This window comes from Cololabis saira, chromosome 18, assembly GCF_033807715.1.
Source record: "Cololabis saira isolate AMF1-May2022 chromosome 18, fColSai1.1, whole genome shotgun sequence".
NCBI classification, from domain to species: Eukaryota; Metazoa; Chordata; class Actinopteri; order Beloniformes; family Belonidae; genus Cololabis; species Cololabis saira.
The window spans coordinates 32877237-32902779 of NC_084604.1; the positions used below are offsets into that span (position 1 = coordinate 32877237).

Genomic DNA, 25543 nt, shown 5'->3' on the forward strand with positions numbered 1-25543 from the left:
TATTTGTTTGCTTTTATATTTTTATTTTTTATCTTTATTTTTATTCTTACTGTATTGCACCAATCACCACAACAAATTCCTTGTGTGTGTTGACAAACTTGGCAATAAACCCCCTTTCTGATTCTGATTCTGATTCTGATTTGTGGATAAGTGTCCATACAAGCTTATGTGGGACACATTTTCCACTGCTCCAGTCACAAGACTTGCTTTCATTAACCTAGAAAAATGTGCATTTTGTCACTTTAAAGAATCAATAGCTTTAAGAGTGTAGAAAGTTCAAAAAAGAAATAAAGAAATTGTGGGACAAAGTTGCACACATAGGGAAAGAAGTGGCTCGTCAAAGTACGTCATGGTGTTATACCGTCCTGTACCGGCAGGGGGCAGTATGCACAGTTAACGTTGCAGGCTGCCATTAAATAAGGAAGACGAAGAAGATCAGTTGATCTGCTAGAGAAGTGAAAGCTAACACGTGGGACTAAAATGTTGTAATTTTGTGCTCATTCTTCATGACACAGTAGTCCCCTTTTAATTGTGATTTGTCGAGGACAATTCTATTATTATCTGAAGGCAAAGTTTCCTTTTCAGTTGATTGGAGAGCTGTTGTATCATGGAGGACAAGGAGGATGATGATTATGAGTACAGGATCAAAGAAGGGGACTATGTTGTTTTAAAACGACACGAAATCTACAAAGCTGTGCAAATTCAGTTGAAAAAGTAAGTAAAAACTGTAAATGTTCTCGTTTTAACCAGCTGAGCTCAAGCTTCTTCCTTAATCTTTTGTGAGAGGAATACAATTTACTTTAACTTCTCAAGTGTGCACAGATGGGGCTGAAGTGTCATAATCGTTCGTGTTTATTTACAGGAAAGTGATTTTTGAGAAGCAGTGGATATTTTTGGACAAAGCAGTGGGACAGTTGTACAGAACATCATTTGAGATCGTGTCTGGAGGGAGCCTGCAGCCTCTGCAGGTGAAGGACAGCGAGAGTCTCACAGGTGTGTAACAACTTTAATATAATACATCCATGCTAACAACACATCCCACTGATGTACAAGTCAGGTGGCATAAATATCATTCCCATGCTGAACAGAAGTGTGTAAAATAGTATGGACAGGCATATATGGACACATATATAGAAACACAATAAGCAAACAAAGAAGAATGCACACATGCATGAGATAAAATGACAACTTAAATTGGTTTTGTCGGTTTCCTTAGCATCTTTTCACTTTCTGTTTTCAGAGCTATTATTATTATTACTATTATTATTATTTTGTGTAGACTTATGATACTTCATTTGTTCTTCTTGTATATTCTATTCTGTTAAAAGGTGGGCAAGATAAGCTTTATGCTTCAAGCCCAGACCTTTTCGGTCAAAATAATCACAATGTTGACCAGGGAAAAACCTGTGTTATCTTGTTTGTTGATTTTTTGTGATTGACCGAAATAAATATGAACTAACTAACTATATACACTTTTATTTTGACTTTGGATCGTGTGTGTGTGTGTGTGTGTGTGTGTGTGTGTGTGTGTGTGTGTGTGTGTGTGTGTGTGTGTGTGTGTGTGTGTGTGTGTGTGTGTGTGTGTGTGTGTGTGTGTGTGTGTGTGTGTGTGTGTGTGTGTGTGTGTGTGTGTGTGTGTGTGTGTGTGTGTGTGTGTGTGTGTGTGTGTGTGTGTGTGTGTGTGTGTGTGTTTTCCCCAGAGGCCAAGGTGGCAGGAACAGACAACAGGAGCATCAATGATGATGGAAAGTCCCAGAAGCTGACCAAGGATGACATTGAAATGCTCAAAGAGCAAGGTCTGAAGAGTGAGGTACATCTGGAGCCTCCGTTACATCTGAAAGTCAATAATGATAATTGACTAATACAATCCTGTTTCTATAATACTGTATATTTGCACAAATATGGAATCCAGTCAACTGTGAAACCATGTACAGGCAACATATCAAATGGTTAAAATGATCATCGTATTTATTTAATTTAAAAAAATTAGTTGGTTTCATTTTAACTACTACTAGATAATATTTTGTTGGGACCCAGTGGGGAAAGTTCAAGTAACCCAGCGTCACATAAAGTAAGCAGAGAATATAAGAAAAATAAATGAAACAAGAGTAAGTACAATTACAAATTTTCTTGGTGGAAATTGATAAATGTTATCTGTGAAATAGGCAAGTAATGTAAAAGAGAGACACTTGGGGTGACACTTTAGTTCAACAGGTTATTTTTGTTTGACAATTTAGTTTTGTTTATGTGACAAGGAGCCTGCCCTGGAGGGATTTGTTTCTCTTATGTTGCCAGATGCAACCCTGGATGTTTTTAAATGTTCCTGGCATCCAATAAAACTAGGAATTTCCCAATTGCATTTTTTTGTTTGTCCAAGTCTGAATATAAAATGTATAAATAATGTAATTTGGTTTAAAAAAAAAAGGGAAAAATCTGATAATTTCCGCTTGATTCTGATCATTCAGGAATCACGTGATTGGATCGGGACATCACTTAATAAAACTATGGACACTTGTGTCCTAAGTTTATATGCTGTTTTTGCTTCAGCTGTTGAACAATGTTTTGTGGCATAAAATTTAGAATAAGCTTGACATTTCAACAAACAACAACCTTGCTCGTTTTATACAGTTGATATGCTTCCTTGATATTTACCATCGTGTTTTAGATTTAGCGTCTAATGAATTGCAAGTCACTGTACTGTTTTTATTTATATTTTATAGCTTGATGTCGTAGCCAGTTAATGTTGTTAAGCAAACATTTAAATCTATAAATGTGGTATTACATTCTATGTGTTGGCCCCGATACCAATGCTCATCAGTTCTCCATTTAAAGTGCAGCAAATCAATTTCTGAAGACATCTTTAAAGTGGATTGGACATTATTTTAATGAAATGAAAAATCTTTTTTATTTTAGAGGGAATCCTAACTTTTGTAAATGGTCAAACTAACTGTTGGAACATAAGACAATGGAGGTGAAATGTGATGCGTGTGTTTCATCTACAGGAAATTGTCCAGCAGCTCATAGACAGCAGCTCCACATTTAATGATAAGACTGGATATTCCCAGGAAAAATACATCAAGAAGAAGAAGAAAAAGTGAGTTATGTCTGATGATGCAGCTCATGGCTTGAAAATAATCAAGGGTGTTGTAAATTATGTTTCCGGTCCTTCCCATCTTTCTTAGGTATGAGAACACCGTGACAATTTTAAAACCAACTTGCCGCATCCTGGCAATGATGTACCATGGCCGTGAGCCTGGGAAGATCTGGTGAGTTGATCATCAGCACAAGTGAGAGCTGTTTTTCTGTGCTAATATTACCATGTCTTGACGCGTGTGATTCCATGTGACGCAGCCACATGCGATACGACACGCTCGCCCAGATTCTGACTCTGGCCAACATCCACGCTGGCTCTAAGGTTCTGGTGTTTGACACCTGTGCTGGACTTGTGCTGGGGTCCATCATGGAAAGAATGGGAGGCAAGTTGGGTCTGAGATACATGTACATTTGCATTTATGAGTTTGCTTTAGGGCTGGGCGATATATCGAGATTTTAATATATATCGATATATTTTCAAACGCGATATGGTACGAGACAATATCGTTTATATCGATTTAAATTTTTTTTTTTTTTTTATATATATCTTATTTTGTGACAAATTGGCTTGAATGTTTTATTTGAGATTTGCACAAATGTTTTGTTATTTGCACAACTGTCAACCTCAGTGGAAAAGTCTGCCTGTAACTGTCTACATTGTATTAATTGCACAGTGTATTTTAATTTAATTGTTATGCAGGAAAGGGATATTTGTTTTATTTTATTCAAGAAGCATTTTTATTCTATATATGCAGGCAGTTTATTTTTGTCTGTTTTTTTAAGGGTTTGCCTCAGAAAAAATGAAGCTAACAGAGATGCTATGCTATAATGCTTTGGGGGAAACCCCAATTATGGCACAGAAAAAATATCGATGTATATCGAGTATCGCCATTTAGCTAGAAAATATCGAGATATGACTTTTGGTCCATATCGCCCAGCCCTAGTTTGCTTTATTATTCAGTCATTTTCAATGATCACCTCATTCTTCCTGCTGATCCAGGTTATGGCTCGGTGATCCAGATGTACCCAGGAGCTGGGCCTGTTCGTGCAGCCGTGGAGAGCTTTGGCTTTCCAGCACGTTTTCATGACATGCTGCATGAGTTTCCCATCTGCCACGTCAACGCTTTGATGGCAGGCACTCTGGACGTGGCTGGCAAAGACTCCGTCGCTGGTACGGCTTGTCTTTGTGGACCATCGTTACAAACTAGCGCTCGGTTGCCAAAGGACGCAAACATTTGATGGTTTCAATTACATGAGGACTAAGATTTTAATTTCTTCCTCTCATAACCATTTTAAAAGCTAAACAGTAAATAATTCATTATGACATTTGTTTCTTTAGTAACATTCACTTGACAGATTTGTCTTTTCCAACATTGCAGATGGAAAGCAGGTCAACGTGACTGCAGATGAAGAACAAAACCAGCAGGAAGGTGGTCCCGGGGAAGAAAGTATGGAGACGAAGACCAGTGGCGGCACCGAACAGGACCAAGAAACTATCGAGAAAGAGGAACGCAGAAAAGCCAAAGTATGTCCCAAGTTGTAGGGCTTAGTAGATTCAGACTTATATTTGATGTGACACTCAGTATGTTTACATGCAGCAGTTCAATCTGATTTCTGATCGTATAAGACATTGTTCGGACTTTTAAACTGCATGTAAACACCTTAATCCGATCTATATCGGACATTTAATAATCGGATAGCAACACCCAGATAATTTGTTCAGAGTCGGAATCTTAACGCCATGTATACGGAGACATCGGATATTGCAGTCTGCGCATGCTCGAGAATTTCCTCTGGGGCATTCACCCGGAAGTGAAAGGAGACGGCGCGTGTTAAATAGTTGTTTAAACACTAACATGAAGATCGCGAAAGAGATGGCAGAAGCTTCATCAGGACACCGGAGCAGATCAAAATAAAGTGGCGTATATTGGCGCCAAACAAAACGGGTCAACCGGAAGTGGCTTTTTGTTGAAATGGTTACAATGGTTACAGCGTCACAGAGTCAGCTCTGCTCTGGCCATTTAACCGATTCTCTGAACAGTATGTAAACTCAGACAAGTGATTCGTTCTTCTGGATGTCTTTATCTGATACGATCAGAAATCCGATTTCTTTGCTGCATGTAAATGTACTGACTGAAAAGACTCAAAGATGTATTTAGTTTTTAGAATATTGGATTTTTTTTTCACTCAGTCTGCTGTTATTGTTTATCTCATTATCTTGTAATGAACAGATTGACATTAAACAGATTTTGGTTTAGTTTTCTTGTTTCAGCTTTTATTCACATAGCTTTTAGTCATAGTTTTAAAGGTTGGAAAAGTGTCGGGTTTAACAAACATTGACTGGCTGCAACCTGACATTTCAGTGGAAAACAATGGATCTTCTTATTTTCCTAATGCCAGCCAGAAATGATGATGAGTAATGTTGACAACGTAAATATGAACTGAGAAGAAAAGTAATGAGTAATCACTTGCTGGAATGAATGTGGAGGCTTGTTGTTTTGTGTTTTGTATTCAGACTTAATTCTACTGAAATGATATTCTCACAAGGCAGATTAAAGGTTATACTATTGTTTTTTTTCTTCTAACGATGTGAATTAATCTTGTAACCCTTTTGTTTATCCTTTTTTTTTTTTTTTTTGGAAGGCTGAAGAAAGAAAGGTGAAGCTGGAAGAGAAGCAGAGGAAATTGGCGGCAGCTGCTGCTCTGCTGGAAGGCAGGAATGCCGATGGGTTGGTGTCAATTTTTGCTCCCGTCTTCTCTTAACTTCTACTAGGGCTGGGCGATATGGACCAAAAGTCATATCTCGATATTTTCTAGCTGAATGGCGATACTCGATATATATCGATATTTTTTCTGTGCCATAATTGGGGTTTCCCCCAAAGCATTATAGCATAGCATCTCTGTTAGCTTCATTGTTTTCTGAGGCAAACCCTTAAAAAAACAGTCAGTTTTAATACAAAGCCTCGTGCCAAATGTCACAGACAAATGTCACATTAACAGAGGTCTGCACAATATCAAAATGTATAAAACAAATGAAATAAAAATAAACTGCCTGCATATAAAAATGCTTCTTGAATAAAATAAAACAAATATCCCTTTCCTTCATAACAATTAAATTAAAATACACTGTGCAATTAATACAATGTAGACAGTAACAGGCAGACTTTTCCACTGAGGTTGACAGTTGTGCAAATAACTAAACATTTGTCCAAATCTCAAATAAAATATTCAAGTCAATTTGTCACAAAATAAGCTATATCAAAATCATAAAAAAAAAAAAAAAAATTTCAAAATCGATATAAACGATATTGTCTGGTACCATATCGCGTTTGAAAATATATCGATATTAAAATATCGATATATCGCCCAGCCCTAACTTCTACACGGCTCTGGTTTTCTCAACTTCAGCCTCCTTCAATCCCATCTCTGCTTTTATGACTCCACAACTGCACCATGTAGTGAACAATAGTCTTTAAAATAGACTGGTATATAAATGATTAGCTTTTTGTTTGTTTTTTTGTGGCCCATCTCCATAAAAGTCTTAGAAGATAATTTGCCTTCCTCTGGACTGGCACCGTGATTAGTGTTTACTGTCTTGACAAGGTCAGCTAATCGATTACGCTGCAATTTCCTCTCACATAAAATGAAGAACCCTATAACTTTTCTTTGTGATTGATGGATGAGCTGTTACGAAGGTGACATCTGTGCATGAGGTGCAACATTGATCTTGTTTGCTTATAGATTTCTTCTCCACATCATAGCAGCAGTACAATAAACACCATCCCCGAGCGCCGTTTCCCCCATCGCCCTAAATCAGCCTCTGCCACCGATCCTCATCCAGCATTGTAAAATATGATACGGGTGTAATGGATCTCTCTTTGTACTTCGTCACATGAAGCTCTGATGAGCTAAAGTGCGATACTGCCTACATGCACATTTTAATTCCATAAAGGACTGTTGACGTTGTTTTATGTTGGGTGTGTGTGTGTTTGATCATCTCTTTGTTTGACACTTGCAGGTTGGTAATAGCAAGTCGGTTTCACCCGTGCCCCGTCGTGTTGCGCCTGATTGAATTTGTTTCCCCATCCAGACCCTTTGTGGTGTATTCCCAGTACTTAGAGGTAAGAGAATCACATGCAAAGCTATTTGTTGGTGTCTTGTAATGAACGATGAAGATTAGATGTCAGAAGGATTTTTCACTAGTTTCCACAGCACACAGGCTTATACTGATTACAGCTGTAGTTGGGAATGATACAGTTGGGATTAGACCTGTGTTGAAAAAAATCGATTTCCCAATTCTAAATTGATTCTCATATTAATTCCTAAAAATCGATTCATATGTCTAAAGATCGATTTTTTTTTTTCTTTTATTTATTTATGTATTTCTTTTTTCATCATTACATTACAACTTTTGGTTATTTTTTTGTTTATCCCCAAAAAAGGAATGTTTTGTTGGACACGAGAATAACTGGTGCCATGTTTTTTTTTTTAAAGGTATGAAAACAAAGTGTTAGTTTATAATTGCATAAATTGTCTATATTTCATTACTTTATATACTGTCTTGGGGTTACATTTGCAAAAAATGCTAAAAATCAAATGCTCAAAAAAAACAACAAAATAGACCAAAATGGAACAAATAAAAACGGAATGTGGGAAAAAATAAAACCGATTTCATCTGTCTCTGTTTCCTCCCTGGATCTGTTTGATCATTCTGACCCACATGATGTTTCTGAAAGCAGTTCTATCAGCATTCTGGGAGCTGATTGGTCCTTACAGCATCATTAGCTGCAATACTTGCTGTTTAATCTCAATATAATACTAGTAGTAATATTTTGCATAACTACAGTCATATAATTCATGCAACAGCTCAAAAAACTGTTTTAATAACACTAACCCAAATCAATATCAGAATTTAATCTGATCGAATCCAATCTTGATAATCGATTCTGAATCTTAAGAATCAGAATTAAATCGATTCTTGACATTTGAATCGATCCCCAGCCCTAGTTGGGATCCATGTTGCTATGAAGACATGTCAGTCTCTGCAACACTTTGTACATCTCTCATTGTATTGCTGAAAATATGTATTGCTTTCACTGAAAAGGCTGCTGTTGTAAATGCTTCTTCTTTTGTTTCCCCCTCCCACCTCCATCTCTGCAGCCTCTTATTGAGTGCTACACTAAATTAAAGGAAAGAGGTGGTACAGTAAACCTCAGAATCACAGACACCTGGCTCAGGAGATACCAGGTAAAAGCTCAAAGTAACTCAGCAATGAGTCTTGTGTTGTTGTTTTCTGTTTGTATTTGTGATAAACCTGCAGAAGATGTTTACTATATCCTGCATTTAACCTTTGCAGTTGCTGCATCACCATCTTACACTTCATTGATTTGACTTTAGATTTAGATTTTGTGCCTTTTTATAATGACTTTAGTTTCTGGTAGATTTTATTTCATCCCAATTAAAACCCTTTATGTAAATGAATATAACTTTTTGTTCTCTCATGGTTGTGTAATAAGGAGCAGCTTTTAAGCATTCTTTTCCTCTCCATATGTTATTTGATGTTCCCTAAAGCCATGGGGGCAGTGTTGATGTCTCCTGACTGCATCTCTGTCGTGTCCCCAGGTGTTGTCTGACAGGACACATCCTCTCCTGCTGATGAGTGGCGGCGGGGGCTACGTCCTCTCAGGGACCACTGTTGCCTTGGACCGCTCCAAACCAGCTAGTTCCCCGCAAGCGTTGGAACCGGCAGCGAAGAGGCAGAAACTGAAAGACTGAGGGAATAAAATACAGAAGCATCACACCTTATACGGGGCACATAACCGGCCGTCCATAGCGATTGAGCTTTGGACTGTCTACCTTGAACTTATCTGATATTTCTGGAGCAGAGATGACGGGGTGTCTGGGTTTGCTTTCATCGGATTAATATTTTCTCCAGTCCTTTGTGCTCGTGTCAGAGCAGGTTAAGGCATAACGAGTCAACTGCAAACCAGTTTAAGCTCGGTAACGAATGTTTTGGTTTGTTTTTTTATTTAAGGATGGGTAAAATAGTCATTTTTGTGCTAAAGATAGGTAAAGTGTCTTATGCCTTGCGACCAGGTGTTAAACTGTCTTTTAGTTTATTTTATTTTTTTAATTAAACTGTTCTTTTATGAATCAGTTGTTAATGCAGCTTCACTGTTGCCTACATCTGTTTCTACGATAATTACAAACTGTGTGAAAAGTCCTTGTGAGTGACCACCTTAACTTCAGGAATTAAAATGCAGACATTCGTTTGGTCCCAGAGTAACTTCTTTTATTGAATGCAAACAGAACAAGCTCTCAATCATGTTTTAATTATATATTTCTTTTAATATTTGTATTTTCACATTTCTCTGACTATATAAACACCCAAGCCATTCCCATGCTGTTTCAATAACATCAAAATATCACAAAAAACGAAGTTTATGGCAAGGCTTCATCACTTTTAACACTGTTGACACTTAATTAGGCAGACAATCAGTTAGTTTAATTCACTGATATTCACTGTTTCAGCTGATTTGTCTAAAAAATGCTGGATTACACCTTGTCGTGCAACTTGGCTGCAATCTTCTGCAGCTCCATGTCCATTGCTGCCAGGTTTTCTAGCTCCTTCTCCTGAAAAACAAACATTTATGCATTAGCAACAGTTTTTGTGGTGACATTTTAGCAGTATGTTTTAAGCTGTCTAATGTTTTTAACCCATTGAGACTTGCAGCGCGTCTGCTTGTGTGTCCATGTAAGGAAGCCCCTTTTTTCTAATTGGTTAATTCTTCACTGCTTAAATATTCCCTCATTATCCTCCTAGTGCTGTAGAAATAATGAATCACTGTGACACTGTAAATTGTTTTTCTGCCATAATGTATGTGAGTAGATGAGGTCTGCAGCCCGCTGTGTCGTTTTAATGAGGATATTAGGGCTAATTGCTCTAAGGGGCAACAATCATGAGGTTCTTAGAATAATTGCAGCAGTACTTTTAATGTGCTGGTGACGATTAATAAAATAGGGCAAATAAGTTCAGAAAAGAAAATGCTATAATGAGATGATGAAGCCTGATTTGAAGAAGGAGCCACTGAACAAGAACGTGCAGGTTTTTCTTTCATACGTTTGGGCCATGCCGGCCAGCAACGGTGCTCTGTGGATTTTCACAAGTGCATATTCACTGTGTCAATTACGGAAGAGTATTAGGGCCGGGCAGGAGAAAAATAAAAATATTTTAGAGGAGGAAGATTTTTTTTTCATTATGCATTTCGAGAAAAAAGTCGAAATGCCAAGAAAAAAGTAAAAATTTTGTGAATAAAGTTGAAATGTCGAGAAAAAAGTCGAAATGCCGAGATTAATGTTGAAATACAATTTTGAGAAAAAAGTCGAAATGTTGGTAAAAAAGTCAAAATTTCGTGAATAAAGTCGAAATGTTGAGAAAAAAGTCAATGTAGAGAAAAAAGACGAAATGTTGAGAAAAAGTCGAAATTTTAAGAAAAAAGTCGAAATGTCGAGAATATTGTTGAAGTATAATTTCGGAAAAAAAAGTCAATGCTGAGAAAAAAGTCGTAAAGTCAAGATTAATGTTGAAGTACAATTTCGAGAAAAAAGGCGAAGTTTCGACTTTATTCACGAAATTTCGACTTTTTTCTCGAAATTGTATTTCAACATTAATCTCGACATTTCGACTTTTTTCTCGACTTTTTTCTCGAAGTGCACAATAAAAAAAAAATCTTCGCCTCTCAAAATATTTTTTCTCCTGCATGGCCCTAATACTCTTCCGTAGTCAAATACTGGCGTCTTTGTGTGTCCTGTAGATTTAAATCACGAGCATGGCTGCTCTGCCACCGCCCAAGAAAAGGAAAGGGTGCACTTCCATCGTCATTCATCCCTAAAGGTTGGTGGGCAGGTAATGAGTGCAGCTTAATTTACCTGGTGTGGAGAAAGCCCTCTCTTTGCCTCCTCTTGAGTGGAGTGGTTAGACAGCTGGTTTATCTTGTAGCTCAGCAATCTGGCCAGTTCATCCATCTGGACCAATTAAAGTCAGATAACACGTTAACTATTCAAATAATGAGTTGGTAACGAAAGCAACAAAATAAATCTTAAAGGCTACATGCAATTAGGGCTGGGCGATATGGACCAAAAGTCATATCTCGATATTTTCTAGCTGAATGGCGATACTCGATATATATCGATATTTTTTCTGTGCCATAATTGGGGTTTCCCCCAAAGCATTATAGCATAGCATCTCTGTTAGCTTAATTTTTTCCGAGGCAAACCCTTAAAAAGCAGTCTGTTTTAATACAAAGCCTCGTGCCAAATGTCACACAGATTCCTTTATTAACAGAGGTCTGCACAATATCAAAATGTATAAAACAAATGAAATAAAAATAAACTGCCTGCATATATAGAATAAAAATGCTTCTTGAATAAAATAAAACAAATATCCCTTTCCTGCATAACAATTAAATTAAAATACACTGTGAAATTAATACAATGTAGACAGTAACAGGCAGACTTTTCCACTGAGGTTGACAGTTGTGCAAATAAAACATTCAAGTCAATTTGTCACAAAATAAGCTATATCAAAATCATATTTTTTTATTTATTTTTTTGGCTCGTACCATATTGCGTTTGAAAATATATCGATATATATTAAAATCTCGATATATCGCCCAGCCCTACATGCAATGCAGTAATTGTATATTGTTAAATACATTTATTTAACACTGAAACTATGTCTACCTTGTTTGATGCTGGATCATGTTCAGCTGCATCCCTTTTAAACCAAGCCGGGTGGTAGAAGCCTCTGTAAATCCAGGGATTGCGTTTCTCGGCCAAATACCTGAAAATGTGTTCAGTTGTACATATTTAACTTATCATGCCAGTTAGTTGATGAGGTCTGCAGCAGGTTGTGTTCCAGAGTACACTATAAATACAAGATAAGAAATACCTCAGGGCTTCATCTCTGTCCTTTGTCTCTTCTGCGTACTCTTCTGAATCCCCCCTCTGTTCTCCCTCTTCTTCTGACGATCCTTCATTACGCTTGTGAAGTTTCTTTTTATGGTGGTATCGGTGTGTTGGTTTCCATACGCGCTTTTCTATTTCACCGTCCTCTTTGCCGTGTCTTTTGTCAAAATTCCAGTATTCTTGACTCCGTTCTTCCTCTGGCTCCTCTCTGGGTTCCTCTGCGAGCTCTTCATCACGTTTGTGTCTCCTCTGGTGGTGCCTGCCAGCCCTCCAGTCCCTCTTTTCTCTTCCAGTATCGAAATCCCAGTATTCCTGGCTTCGCTCTTCCTCTGGCTCCTCTCTGGGTTCCTCTGCGAGCTCTTCATCACGTTTGTGTCTCCTCTGGTGGTGCCTGCCAGCTCTCCAGTCCCTCTTCTCTCTTCCAGTAGCAAAATCCCAGTATTCCTGGCTTCTTTCTTCATCCGGTTCCTCCCTGGCTTCTTCTGGAAGCTCTTCATCCCGTTTGGGTCTCCTGGCATGGCGCCTGCCGTTCCTCCACTCCCTCTTGTCAATATCCCATGTTTCCTGGCTACGGTCTTCATCCGGTTCCTCCCTGGCTTCTTCTGGAAGCTCTTCATCCCGTTTGGGTCTCCTAGCATGGTGCCTGCCGTTCCTCCACTCCCTCTTGTCAATATCCCATGTTTCCTGACTACGTTCTTCCTCTGGCTCCTCTCTGGGTTCCTCTGCAAGCTCTTCATCCCGTTTGGGTCTCCTGGCATGGTGCCTGCCATTCCTCCACTCCCTCTTGTCAACGTCCCATGTTTCCTGACTACGTTCTTCATCCGGTTCCTCCCTGGCTTCTTCTGCAAGCTCTTCATCCCGTTTGGGTCTCCTGGCATGGTGCCTGCCATTCCTCCACTCCCTCTTGTCAATATCCCATGTTTCCTGACTCCGTTCTTCATCTGGTTCCTCCCTTGCTTCTTCTGCAAGCTCTTCATCCCGTTTGGGTCTCCTGGCATGGTGCCTGCCATTCCTCCACTCCCTCTTGTCAATATCCCATGTTTCCTGACTCCGTTCTTCATCTGGTTCCTCCCTGGCTTCTTCTGCAAGCTCTTCATCCCGTTTGGGTCTCCTGGCATGGTGCCTGCCATTCCTCCACTCCCTCTTGTCAATATCCCATGTTTCCTGACTCCGTTCTTCATCTGGTTCCTCCCTGGCTTCTTCTGCAAGCTCTTCATCCCGTTTGGGTCTCCTGGCATGGCGCCTGCCATTCCTCCACTCCCTCTTGTCAACATCCCATGTTTCCTGACTCCGTTCTTCCTCTGGCTCCTCTTTGGGTTCCTCTGCAAGCTCTTCATCCCGTTTGGGTCTCCTGGCATGGTGCCTGCCATTCCTCCACTCCCTCTTGTCAATAGCCCATGATTCCTGGCTACGTTCTTCATCCGGTTCCTCCCTTGCTTCTTCTGGAAGCTCTTCATCCCGTTTGGGTCTCCTGGCATGGTGCCTGCCGTTCCTCCACTCCCTCTTGTCAACATCCCATGTTTCCTGACTACGTTCTTCTTCTGGCTCCTCTCTGGGTTCCTCTGCAAGCTCTTCATCCCGTTTGGGTCTCCTGGCGTGGTGCCTGCCATTCCTCCACTCCCTCTTGTCAATATCCCATGTTTCCTGACTACGTTCTTCCTCCGGTTCCTCCCTGGCTTCTTCTGGAAGCTCTTCATCCCGTTTGGGTCTCCTGGCATGGTGCCTGCCATTCCTCCACTCCCTCTTGTCAACATCCCATGTTTCCTGGCTACGGTCTTCATATCCCTCACCCTCCGATGGCTCATCACTACGTTTCTGGAGCTTTTTCTTGTGATGATAGCGATGTGTCGGCTTCCAAACGCGCTTGTATCTCTCTTCCTCATTTTCATCTCCCTGCCTTTTGTCTACATCCCAGGATTCCTGGCTACGTTCTTCCTCTGGCTCTTCCCTCTCTCCCTCATCTCGTTTATGTCTTTTTTGGTAGTATCTTCCAGGCCTCCAGCTCCTCTTCTCTCTTTCTTCACTTACATCATCCTCCTCTTCTTCCTCTGATCTCTTTTCCAGCCCACCCCAACTCTCCTGACTGCGTTCGTAGTCTTCTTCTTCTCCTTCTCCTCCTCGTTTGTGTTTCCTCTGGTGGACTCTTCCAGGCCTCCAGCCACTTCTTTTTTCCCGTGGTTCTCCCTCTTCCTCCCCTTGCTTCTTTTCCTTCTCGTCACCCAGACTCCAGGACTCTTGGCTGCGCTCATCTTCAGCAGTTTGTCTTTTTTCCTCCACAGATTTCAGGAGGGCCTCAATGTCTTTCACATCCGCTGCTTTCGGCGTTGGCTCTTTATTGGGACTTTTGATGACTTCTTCTTGGTTTAAAATCCCCTCTGCACTCTTCTTGTCCAGTGCAGCATGTTTGATACCTATAAAAGTAACAGAAGGATCAAAAGAGGTGTAAAACTATCATTAGAACGGGTTTTAGTAAAATGACTTGTTTAATTTCAGCCTTCATTTCAAATCAGTAATGATTCAATGATTTACTCTGAGTCTTTTTTTTCATTAATCTGTTAACATATGTTGGCTGCCCTGGTTATTTAAAGAGTGCTGCATTAGATTCTTGTTTTTTTGTTCTCTATTAGTGTTGAAGTATGCTTAATGAGCATGAAAACAGACAGCGTGTGGTAAATGTATGAGATTCCCCTGATGCACAAACCTGATTGGAGAATGTCTTTGCATTGCTGATCCAAAGGAGAGACCGGTGTGGAGAGAGCTTGGGACAGGACTTCAACCAAACACCGTTTTACCTGCAAAATTAAAAACTTTAAAGGTGCTCTGTTTGAATTCAAAGCTTTGTTTGTGTTGATTAGTAACAATATATATACCGTATTTTCTGGACTATAAGCTGCACCTGCATATAAGCCGCATCCGCTCTATTAAAAAAAAAAAAAAAGATATGCAAGCCACGGATATTTATGTTGTTAGATTAGATATTTACTACATGTACAGAACGAATTTAACTGTAAATGATGTACATGTTTGTACCTAAATAGATCCTTTCGTCAACTTTGCTGATTAAAACGGGACAGAACCAAGAGAAAATAACCGGTATCTATGTATCTGTTTGAAATCTGCTTCTACCTACTTCTATCTGCTAAAGAAGAAGTAGTGTATTCTTCTTTGCATTTATTTTGTCTTAGTTTTGATTCTAATTCTGGTTAGAGCACCCCGAGTGGTGGAAGAAAAATCCACAGAATAGCCGCACCTTTGTATAAGCTGCATGGTTCAAAACCTATGAAAAAAGTAGCGGCTTATAGTCCAGAAAGTACGGTATATATATATATATATATATTCCCAAATTGCCTCAGAAAAGCATACCACGTCTTCTCGTTGTCCTTCTCTGCCCACTGGAAGCGTCAGACTTTCTGCATTCAAGAGAAAAACGAGCACATGCGTAAAATGTGAGACAGTTTGAGTGCAGAGGAGTCGCCTCTCTCCATGGTCCTGAACTAATCAGCAACTATCTAATCCTACTACAACGAACAGGAAGACAAACACAGGCACACTTGCTTGGTTACCTGTCAGCAGAGCTGCAACCAGGACAAAGATGAGCCTCATCTCGACGAGGTGAAAGTAAACCCGGGAGAAGGTTTGAGCAGAGCGGCTCCGTCCCTCCGCAGCAGCAGGAGAGAGCTGCGCTGACTGTGTGCCAGAGAAGAGCAGCGCCTCAAATAAGGAGGGGAGCAGGCTGGCGGAGCGTGGGAGGGAGGCTGGAGGCGCTGCTCGTGTCATGACTCATTAGACCCGCACACAAAGTGACTGGGGCCAAATTGGATGCACGACGAAGGTCCGTCGATGCTTTGTTGGGAGTGAATTTGAAATCTACTTAGTGTCACGATGCATTGAAGTAATTTGTCTAAACGTGTTTGTCGTTTATCTGTTAAATAAATTGACCAAAAGAGGTCATTGAACCTTAAACCGTGATATTCTAAAGTCAGTGTGACTTGAACGTGTTATGAAAGTGATGCAAACACCTATCACAGAATTAGTTTTCCAAGTTTAAGCTGCAAGACTAAGAGGCACAGAAGGTTTTCTTGTACTGGAGAGATGAGTGAATCTTGAGGGGAACAGGCTGGATGACTGATGGACTTGGGGTGTTATTTGAGCCTTGTCCCATCAGGATAAATGAAGGGTATATTATCACTAAGGATGAATTATAGCTGGATTTCTTTTTCTTTCTTTCTTTTTTTTTTAGGGTTAATATGTACTGAAAATAATCTCCAAAACCTGCTGCCAGTTCCTGGAAAACACAAAATCCCAAAAAGTTTACAGTTGCATTTCATTTCATTTTTATTTATTCCGATCATGGAAATATGCAAGGAAAAGAAACAAGCAAGTAAAATGACAACACAATCAAAAGCATATTCCAGAACCAGAAAGGAGCAGGAAGAAGAAAATCTTATTATACCTGCCCCTCCCTCAAAACAATATTGAACAATAATAACAGATGGTCTGCACAATTACTTAGTTAATATCACAAGAAAAGAAAAACAAGAAAATAAATTGTCTGTCTCCATACGAATATATTATATATTTAGACTATTTCATCCATACATTGCTATTTTTTTCTCTTTAAATTTATATTTAAACTATAATATGTAAATACAGCCCTTTAAATCATAATTTAATGAATTCCATAACTTAATTCCAACAATTGAAGTGCTCATCTGCTTTAAGGTTGTTCGGGCCAATAAATGTTTAAAATTAATTTTTTACGACTATCTTCGTTATTTAAACTGAAAGTAAACATGTATTGTAAGTTTTCTGGTAATAATTTACATTTAGCTGTGTACATGATTGTAAAATATACAATATACAGTTTGAAGGTGATAAATGATAAGTTTTGGATTTTCATTTGCCAGATAATTGTGCACATGTTTCAGTTTGTTATTGTCTACTTGTCTACTCTGTGTTGTATCAAATTGCAGACACATTCATGATCTTATACTTAGGGTTTATTCCTGAAAAGGAATGATGTTTTCAGACGAGGCTCTCTCCAGACTCTGGCTAAGGTTATGTAATTTCTCAGCTGCCATGTTGCCCTAGTTTTTAAGTTATGTGGGTTATTGCACCACAGAAGTGGCTTGGCTAGCCCAGAGTCAGAACTTTGCCCATGTGCCTCCCCAAAACTTTAATTATTCAGAGACCTGGATCAGGAACTGCCGTAGTTGATCCTCAAAAGACTTGGATGAACTAGACATAAATCTTTCCTCTGTTTTTGTCCAAATCTGTTCAGTGTGCTGCTGCAGCTTTGCTCTGATCAAGCTGGCAAAAACTAAAAAAAAAACAATGTTAGAGAGAAATATTGCACCTTTACTGGATTCACTGGCAAGTACAAAGTTTTGTTTGTAAATATATATTGACACAATCTGCACATCAAACTTTTCTTTTTGTAACTTTGTATGAAATTGTATGAAACTTGGTAGTGCATGAACAGCATCATCATCTGTGACTGCCGTCTCCGGGATAAGCCTCAGACTGGAATGAGCTGACATGAGCAGTGACAGAGTTCATGAATGTGGTGGTCTTGGTTCTACAAGGCTCAGAACATTCAAAGTGACAATTTTCACAAGTTTCTCATGTTTTCTTGTTTTGAATCTCTACAACAGTTTGTTACCCCCCACTACACATATCATCACTGACACACAAGAAAAAATGTAAAAGTGACCAGGTTGAACCTTCAGAATGTGGAAAACAAAAAAATGCAATATGACTCAGCCTTGTTATTGCATGTGATATTCACACAACAAGCACTGACTTTTGTGTGCGACGGAGCGCATACAAATTCAATCACGTCTCGTAACCCATAAGTCTAGAAACTCCAGCAGCTGCAAGCAAAATGGGAATACCATGTTCCATAAATCTGTCCATGCTCTGTACATGAGTGCGTACTGATATTTGTTACTGCAGACAGTCTCCACTGGCATGAAATAATAACTGGTCAGAACATAAAACAAGAATGTCAGATAGGGTATTGTGCATCCAAGCAATTCAAGCTGATTCAAAGCCAGAAACCAGCCCCGTCTTTTATGTGAATTATAGGAAGACCACTTTTAATTTGACTCGCTTTGTGCTCAGCAAGCAGCAGCGGGGTAACAGGACTCTGCCGTTTCCTAGATTATCAGCAGGTCTCACACTCATTTCCACGAAGAACCACTCATCCAATAGGTATCAAAAAGACTGAGCCACTAAATTATACAACTCCCATAATCTGAGCAATGTACTGTAGATGTTTCCATGAATGTGTGCACCTATACGTCCAACTGTGAGCTCAGTTTTGTGTTTTTACTGATGTCCTCAGTTCTAATTAATACTTTATTGAGTGATGAAGACATCGAAGCTCACAGAAGAGGGGCAGATGAATGTGTCTCAACTCTGATCAGCCCCTGTCTGCAACACCACCACCCCTTTCATCCCAACCATTTGCATACATGAACAAAAGACCCGTTGCTCAGACTGAGTGAACTGCCACTGCTGCATGAAAGCTTCGGCAGCGCTTTGATCTTTGGTGGGGACGAGCTTTATGTTTGAATCCCAGCTACTGACAGACTTTGATGATAGTCCAGGAACAACTGAGGAGCCAATGAACGCTCTTTTGCTAATATCTTGATAATGTATCATTATGAATCCTCTTGTGATGATGGTAGTCTTATGACCAAGACCAGTCTTTTGACCAATCTGATGCAAAATCTAGAATGCAGAACCGCAAAACTCTAATAATTATTCCTGGCATTATCATGATATATTGTTTCATATTATTATATTAAGTTATGAAATCTCATGGGATGTTAAACTATAGTATTATTATATTGTTATATATAATAGTATGGTGATATAATTTGGTTATAGGTTATAATATTTTATAAAAATTATGTTATATTAGGATATTACTATATTATTATGCTAAATTTATATGATATCATGCTACACCACTCTATATGATAATTATTTATTTGTTTACTCTCGAATTAATATTGTCAATTTATGTATCTATTTTCATCATCCTATACACACACACACACACACACACACACACACACACACACACACACACACACACACACACACACACACACACACACACACACACACACACACACATATGTTGTTTTTGTCTGCACTGTATGTTAATTAAAAAAAAAATTTAAAAAAATGTTGCCAAACTTACCAAATGTACACTAGATCGCAATATTTTTCTTTTACCACCTCTATTTGTGTGAAAATAACCCATCAAATGTGTCTGGCAGTCAATAAAACCTTTTGAATTGTTAAAAAAAAAAAAAAAAAAAAAATAGAACTCACACCAGAAGTTTGTGAATAGAAATGTTATTGTTGTAGTATTTCAGCTGCTAAATCAATCGAGCCTATTACGTCACTTTTTTTTTTCATTATGCAAAAATGTTTCTTTCAGGGCGGGACTGCTGTCAGACAGTTGAGTGTCTGGACTCTTTGAACACAGATCCGTGCAAGTAGAATGTGGTTTTGCTAATGTTTATCTGAATTAATTGATGATTTTGCTTTTCTGGATGGCAGTATACACTATAACCACAAACCCTACATGAACATGGATTATAGGATATCCAATCACAAGTTCCCAGCACTAATGTTAAGACTTAACGTGTTCCAGGATGGATTTGGATCCTTTCACTCACACATTGGAAAGTGGTCTGAATGCAAATGTCTCCTGCGACACATTCAGATACCAGCCATACTTCTTTCACTACCCCTAAAAAAGAAGGGACAGATTTTAGGGCACTTGAAATCTTCCCAGAGGCCTGTCCCAATACACCCCCTACCCCTACTTTCAGCACCACCACTAATCAGGAAGCTGAGAGCCAAAAACTGTTTTAATTTCCGCTGTAGCGCTGTTAATATGCCACTTTATTAAGTTTTAATATTTTTTCAGGCGTAAAAGTAACCGTTCACTGAGTGAATATTATGAAAGTAAAATATATATTTCGCGCTAGAAATGTAATCAAAATGCATTTTTATGCAGAAACTAACTCAAAATATTGATTTTATTCACTAAAAAATAAGAAATGTCCGCCATATTTTTTTTTTTTTTGATTTTGGATGACGACGAAAAGCATTCTGGGAAATGTTTCTGTCCCTAGAAAAGTAGTGAGGATCGGAAAGGGAGAGATTCATAGTCACTACACTACTTTTCTTCACTACCCCTAGGTGGAAAGAGGAATTGGGACACCACTACCCTCACGGGAACGCGCAAAATTTAGGGGTAGGGATGAAAACGAGGGGTAGTGTGAGTATTGGGACAGGGCCTTAGACTATATTAGAAGAACTGTAACCCCCCCCCCCAAGATTTTTATTAATGCATGTATTTGTCATAGGAAAGTGGAATGACTGTAAAACCATAACTGTGCAAAAACTGCACAAAGGATACAGAAAAAAGAGAACTTGTTGATGGACAGTGTTTAGCTGGCGAGGCTGGTTGATAAACTAGAGAACCTCAAGAACTCAACTACAGTCAACTGAAACTAAATCCTTCATCTGTGTTAATAATACAAAACTCACATTCGGTTCTGTCATAAGTACTGTTACTGAACATGTATCACAACACACCTATTCCCAATAGTATGAAGTATTTTTTTTTTAATTATTTTTATTATTTATTTATTTATTTCGATCACGTGCTCAGTATGGTACACTCATTCATAACATGTCGTGTAATCATTTGGATCGAAAAGGAGTAGGCTGAAGCTCTGAGCTTATAAATGCCTACCCTTTAACCTTCACATTATTATTATTTAAACTTTCTATAACAAATGCTTTCTAGCATTTCCACCCAAAAAAGAAGCAAACACGAAAGAAAAATATATGTAACAACAAAGAACCAGTAAGAAAAGAAAAAAAAAGGAAAAGTAAATAGTAAATAGTCCTGATTAAAACAAGGACAAAAAGATCAGTAATTATTACCTGCATAATTCCATAATTCTCTCTCTTGCGTCTTATCCTTTAATCTTGTTGGTATTTACTAATCATGATGTGTTTTAAACTATTTTTGAACTGTATGATGTTTTTACTTTGTTTCAGATTATCTGGCAAACTATTCCACAATTTAACCCCTGTAACTGAAATACACATACTTTTAAGTGTTGTTTTAACTGTTGGTTGTTTGAGATTATGTTCCCCCCTTAACTCATATTGCCCATCTCTATCCTTAAACAGTATATGCTTGTTTTAAATAACCTTCCAACCTAAATTAGAATTAGCAACAATTAACACAGTGGAAATTGTTTTTAAATCTGGGATGAAGGTCAACTGTTAAGCAAAAAAGTCCTCTCTTAACTCTCTTAATGCCACCAAGAAGTCCCCCTGGACATCTGGTCTAACCTACTAAAACTTTACACTTATTGAAACCTTTAAACCTGACAGAAAGAATCTAATTTCCCTCTCAATGTTGTCTGAGTCCTTCTTTCAAACTATTCGATGTTTCGATTCTTGTGAACAATTAGTGTCAATTTCACTAAAGAGCTGAAGGTCAGAGAAGTAAAAATGCTTCAGGGCGCCATTAATCATCTCCAATATCACTTCAGCATAAGATGTGTTTAACATCCTTTATTGTAATAACCATCTGAGTGTTGTATGTCAAATAGAGGTGATAAAGCTGAACCAATCTTTCTGAACAACCAGAGCATCATAATTCTTTGCACGCTGCAAAAACTCTCGCTACATCACCACACACAGGATTGTATAAATGATAGTACGGTGATATAAGTCAAGACCTTACTGGTTGGCGCGAGGACGGGAAGTTGCATATGCAGCTATTTTGTGACTGTTTTAAGTGCTTAATCCATTGGAGTCTTAATGAAATAAGATATATGTGGAAACAAGAAGGCAAATAAAGAAAGACTGCTAAAATGATTAACTGTTAACTGCAATGCACTGAAGCAGAGCGGAATCGTCTCTGTAGTGGGAGACATGAAAAAGCTGTGCTATTAGGGGATTTATTGGAGATTGTTTAAAATATTGTCCAATAGACAGGCTTTAGCTGTGGCTGCAAGATTATCTTCAAGACGTTTCTCTTTATGTAACGTGTTTTGAAATGAATTTGTCACCGACAAAAGGCAGAGAAGAACAAGTGGAAAGACTTCAGTTCTCTTTTAAAAGTCTCTGAGGAGAAACGTCTTCAGCTATGGGGTTTGTGAATATTCATAAAGTTGCAAATATGTGTTATCTGGCATCAATATGCATCCATGCAACAGCGAGATCACACATATCATTCAACAGAGAACGGGGTCAGTTTTAGAAGTTCATTATCATCTCAGTCTCACATTTCAGTGAATGGTTTGCTGGCCCCCGTGGACAGTGTGTAGAAGCCTATTCAGCTCAATGGTGCTTTAGAGCTGTGAAACAGGAAGAGTTTGCATTAACACATCAAACTCAACCCTCATGATAAAAACCCAGAAGAGGAAAGCATATGCAGCAGGAACCCACTAAATTTTTTATTCAGTGCAGAGCTTCAGTACAAATGATTTGTAAACGTATTCACTTCCTTAGTGGCCAGTCTTTTGTTGTGTGATGAAACATAGATAAGGAGCAGCAGCGGACTCAGACCACTGAGTGAATTAGTATGGGCGATCAATTCTTTTTTGCATGTTTCTGTCAATATGAACAAACAAAACTAAAATGAAGTGACTGTCAAGCTTTTTCTAGGGTTGCCTAATATTTTTTCCTCGCTGTGGTGAGTGCGTTGCTGCCAATGAAAGGTCGACTGCACAATCACTAATAATTCCTAATAATTCAAAACACCACAATACAGAAGACAACAACTAAGTAAAACTAATAGATAGGAAAATAAATGGGGATACATATAGCGACACAATTTCTTTTAAATATTTTTATCCCTGATTTTTTACCTATTTTATCACCCAGTGCTCCTACCTAAGCAGAGGTGTCTTCAGTATTCACATTCATTACTCAGGTAGAAGTATAGATACTAGAGTTTAAAAATACTCCTGTAGAAGTTGAAGTATCAACTCAAGTTTTTTACTCAAGTAAAAGTATAAAAGTACTGGTTTCAAAACTACTAAAAGTAAAAGTAATCTAAGGGGAAAAAAAGCCATTAAGGACAAAAGCCATTGAAAATGAATGCATCTTAGTATAATGCAAATATATTAAAGAACCATATACTGTATGTGTACTATTGAGCATTAACATGTGTTTCAGAGAGCAGAAGATATGATGACTAGTTGCCTATAAGTATTGTAATGGTGCAAAAAGTCAAACTTCAGAGGCATGTTATCATTTATCCTAATGTTTATTGGAATGTACATCCAAGTTTAGTTGCAGGAATCTGAGGGAACGGATGTAAGAACAAAACTGGACAAGAACATCTGAAACAACCACAACCAAATTCACTCTATCCGGATGGCGCAATTTAACTGGATAGTTTTTTTTTTAAAGGCCGAAATGAAATAAAGTAACAAGGCTGTTTTTAAAATGTCGTTACTTGACACCTCAGTGGCAGTCCTGGACATTGCCATCCTCTACCAGCCCCAGGAGGCCCTACACTGAGCTCAGGTCTCCTTCTTATCCTGAGGAGTGAACAGGCCACTTCTTTTCACCAGACAGGGTGGGGCTTCACCCACAGCGTCCCCGGCGGGAATTGAACCCAGGACTTTCTTGCTGTGAGACGGCTGCACTACCAGCTGCGCCATCGTGCCCCTAGCGACACAATTTCTGAACTTGTGCTGATTTTGTTTCTACTGAACTTGGCACCTCCTGTCTCACCGTTTGTGTTTAAATGTTCAGGATATGAGCTGAAGTAGATTTATTCTCTATAAAGTCTTAAAAGAGAGACGAGAAATCAAATCATTATTCTGTCCAATGGTTTTCTTTCCAGTTTGAATAAGATGAATTAAATTCATGGGGAACATTCTGAATAAAGCCATGGTTACATCATCAGAAGCAGTGTAATTGACATGGAAATATTTTATAAGTTCCTTAGATGTTTAATCAGAGGAAGTCATGTTTTACTGTTAGAATTTGAAAATGAATTGTATTAAAAGCAGCAGTGAAATCAGTTCAGAATAAATAAATAAATAAAAACAGCCAAATATCATTTTTGCTTGGCTAAAGACTTTTCTGAAACAAGCACATGATGGGAGTAACGGCAGCATCAATACTGTGTCTTTGTCTGTAATCAGTGTGTAATAGCATTGTAACGCCAATGACCATGTCATTATCATATTTCAGTGAACTGTTTATCACATTAAAATGAGCTGATCCTGCAGTAAGGGACGAGCTGCTGGTGTTGCATTCCTGGAGAGGCTGGAAGTTTAAATGTTGTCATCCTTCAGCAATTCTACCTCATGTGTGCATCTCCTCTGGTTTTGCAGTGGGGATAATAGAACTGCATAAGCTTTTCTTTTTTCTTTTCATTGTTGTGGATGTACATGTTACACTGCTAATGCTCCCCGTTGATGTTAATGACATTGTTTTGTTAAATACACTTTGTGCTCATCTTCATTTTATGTCAAGATCAGGGTTCGGAAACTGTCTGGATTTTAGGTAGGAGAAAGGAGTTTCAGGTTTCTGGTAAAATATGATGGTGCCGTCAGGTCAGTAAATATCATACAAAATCAGCAAAAAATAATCCATCCGCTTCATGGACTTTCTGCATTCCAAAGTGAAATTTTAACAGTTTCCATTATTCATGGCCGAATATTCATAAAAACGGAGCAATTGTACCAAATTAATAATTTATTCGTGTTTACCCTTCCTAAGTTGTACTCATTATTCTTTTACCCTGAAAAAAAAAACCTTTTTGACTCTCCATTCATCTTACTTAAATTACTGAAATATTCTGCATTGATTAAATAAGAAAAGAACAACAAATTTTCATGTGGACAAATTGCATGAACAATTTTTTTATTAGGGCCCGAGCACTTACAGTGCGAAGGCCTTATTGTATCTGTAGGAATTCTTTATTCTTTATTCTTTATTCTTTATTCGTTATTCTTTATTCTTTATTCTTTATTCTTTATTCTTTATCCTTCTGGCGAACCCACCAAGTCAGGCCTGGCGAAAAATTTGATATTTAATGGTTTGCATTAATGGGCGTGGCAAAATGGCTCAACAGCGCCCCCTAGAAAACTTTGTGCCTCAAGCCCCACAATACGGTTTGACGTACATGCGCGAAAAAAGGTACACCCCTGTATCATGTCACAACTTAAAGAAAAGTCTCTTGGTGCCATGGCCGAAACCTAACAGGATGTCGGCCATTTTGAATTAATCGTGTAATTTTAACGCAATTTATGCCATTTCTTCGGCAGTTAATACGGTCCGAACCGTAACGTGCACCCAGGTGTGTTATACATCAAAATATGCGTCTCCATCCTGCGACAACGCGCATTACTTTTCTCTTTCGAAAGCGTTACCGTGGCGACGCTAGACGCCAAAAAGCATGCCCACCCTT

At 38.6% G+C, this 25543-nt stretch overlaps 2 protein-coding genes across 4 annotated transcripts; one reads left to right on the plus strand and one right to left on the minus strand.

The window, feature by feature from the left end:
- The first annotated feature begins 430 nt into the window (after nucleotides 1-430).
- On the plus strand, nucleotides 431-9362 carry trmt6 (tRNA methyltransferase 6 non-catalytic subunit). Of its 2 annotated transcripts, XM_061746524.1 has the most exons (12): nucleotides 431-714; nucleotides 863-993; nucleotides 1701-1810; nucleotides 3003-3094; nucleotides 3183-3266; nucleotides 3352-3476; nucleotides 4094-4264; nucleotides 4473-4618; nucleotides 5737-5822; nucleotides 7112-7214; nucleotides 8254-8340; nucleotides 8716-9362. In XM_061746524.1, exons 1-12 carry the CDS (start codon nucleotides 608-610, stop codon nucleotides 8866-8868), a joined length of 1395 nt encoding a protein of 464 aa, XP_061602508.1. In that variant the 5' UTR covers nucleotides 431-607; the 3' UTR covers nucleotides 8869-9362. The 2 variants fall into 2 exon arrangements, with proteins under 2 accessions (XP_061602508.1, XP_061602509.1); XM_061746525.1 differs by lacking the exon at nucleotides 431-714 and having other exon boundaries at nucleotides 866-993; nucleotides 1703-1810.
- An 8-nt stretch (nucleotides 9363-9370) lies between these two features.
- chgb (chromogranin B) lies at nucleotides 9371-15758 on the minus strand. 2 transcript variants are annotated; one of them, XM_061746523.1, is made up of 7 exons: nucleotides 15624-15758; nucleotides 15424-15470; nucleotides 14762-14852; nucleotides 12044-14471; nucleotides 11836-11935; nucleotides 11023-11118; nucleotides 9371-9726 (listed from the first exon to the last, which is right to left on the minus strand). In XM_061746523.1, exons 1-7 carry the CDS (start codon nucleotides 15661-15663, stop codon nucleotides 9649-9651), a joined length of 2880 nt encoding a protein of 959 aa, XP_061602507.1. In that variant the 5' UTR covers nucleotides 15664-15758; the 3' UTR covers nucleotides 9371-9648. The 2 variants fall into 2 exon arrangements, with proteins under 2 accessions (XP_061602507.1, XP_061602506.1); XM_061746522.1 differs by having other exon boundaries at nucleotides 15409-15470.
- Nucleotides 15759-25543: the final 9785 nt, after the last annotated feature.

What these genes read in the sequence shown, in the direction of transcription:
- trmt6 (XM_061746524.1), top strand. Translation starts at nt 608, where the DNA reads ATGGAGGACAAGGAGGATGATGATTATGAGTACAGGATCAAAGAAGGG. An exon ending in CGTGAGCCTGGGAAGATCTG is followed by an intron (nt 3,267 to 3,351) that starts GTGAGTTGATCA and finishes CATGTGACGCAG; the next exon opens with CCACATGCGATACGACACGC. An exon ending in GAAGGCAGGAATGCCGATGG is followed by an intron (nt 5,823 to 7,111) that starts GTTGGTGTCAAT and finishes TGACACTTGCAG; the next exon opens with GTTGGTAATAGCAAGTCGGT.
- chgb (XM_061746522.1), bottom strand. Translation starts at nt 15,663, where the DNA reads ATGAGGCTCATCTTTGTCCTGGTTGCAGCTCTGCTGACAG. An exon ending in ATGATCCAGCATCAAACAAG is followed by an intron (nt 11,119 to 11,835) that starts GTAGACATAGTT and finishes TAATTGGTCCAG; the next exon opens with ATGGATGAACTGGCCAGATT. An exon ending in GAGGGCTTTCTCCACACCAG is followed by an intron (nt 9,727 to 11,022) that starts GTAAATTAAGCT and finishes TTTGTTTTTCAG; the next exon opens with GAGAAGGAGCTAGAAAACCT.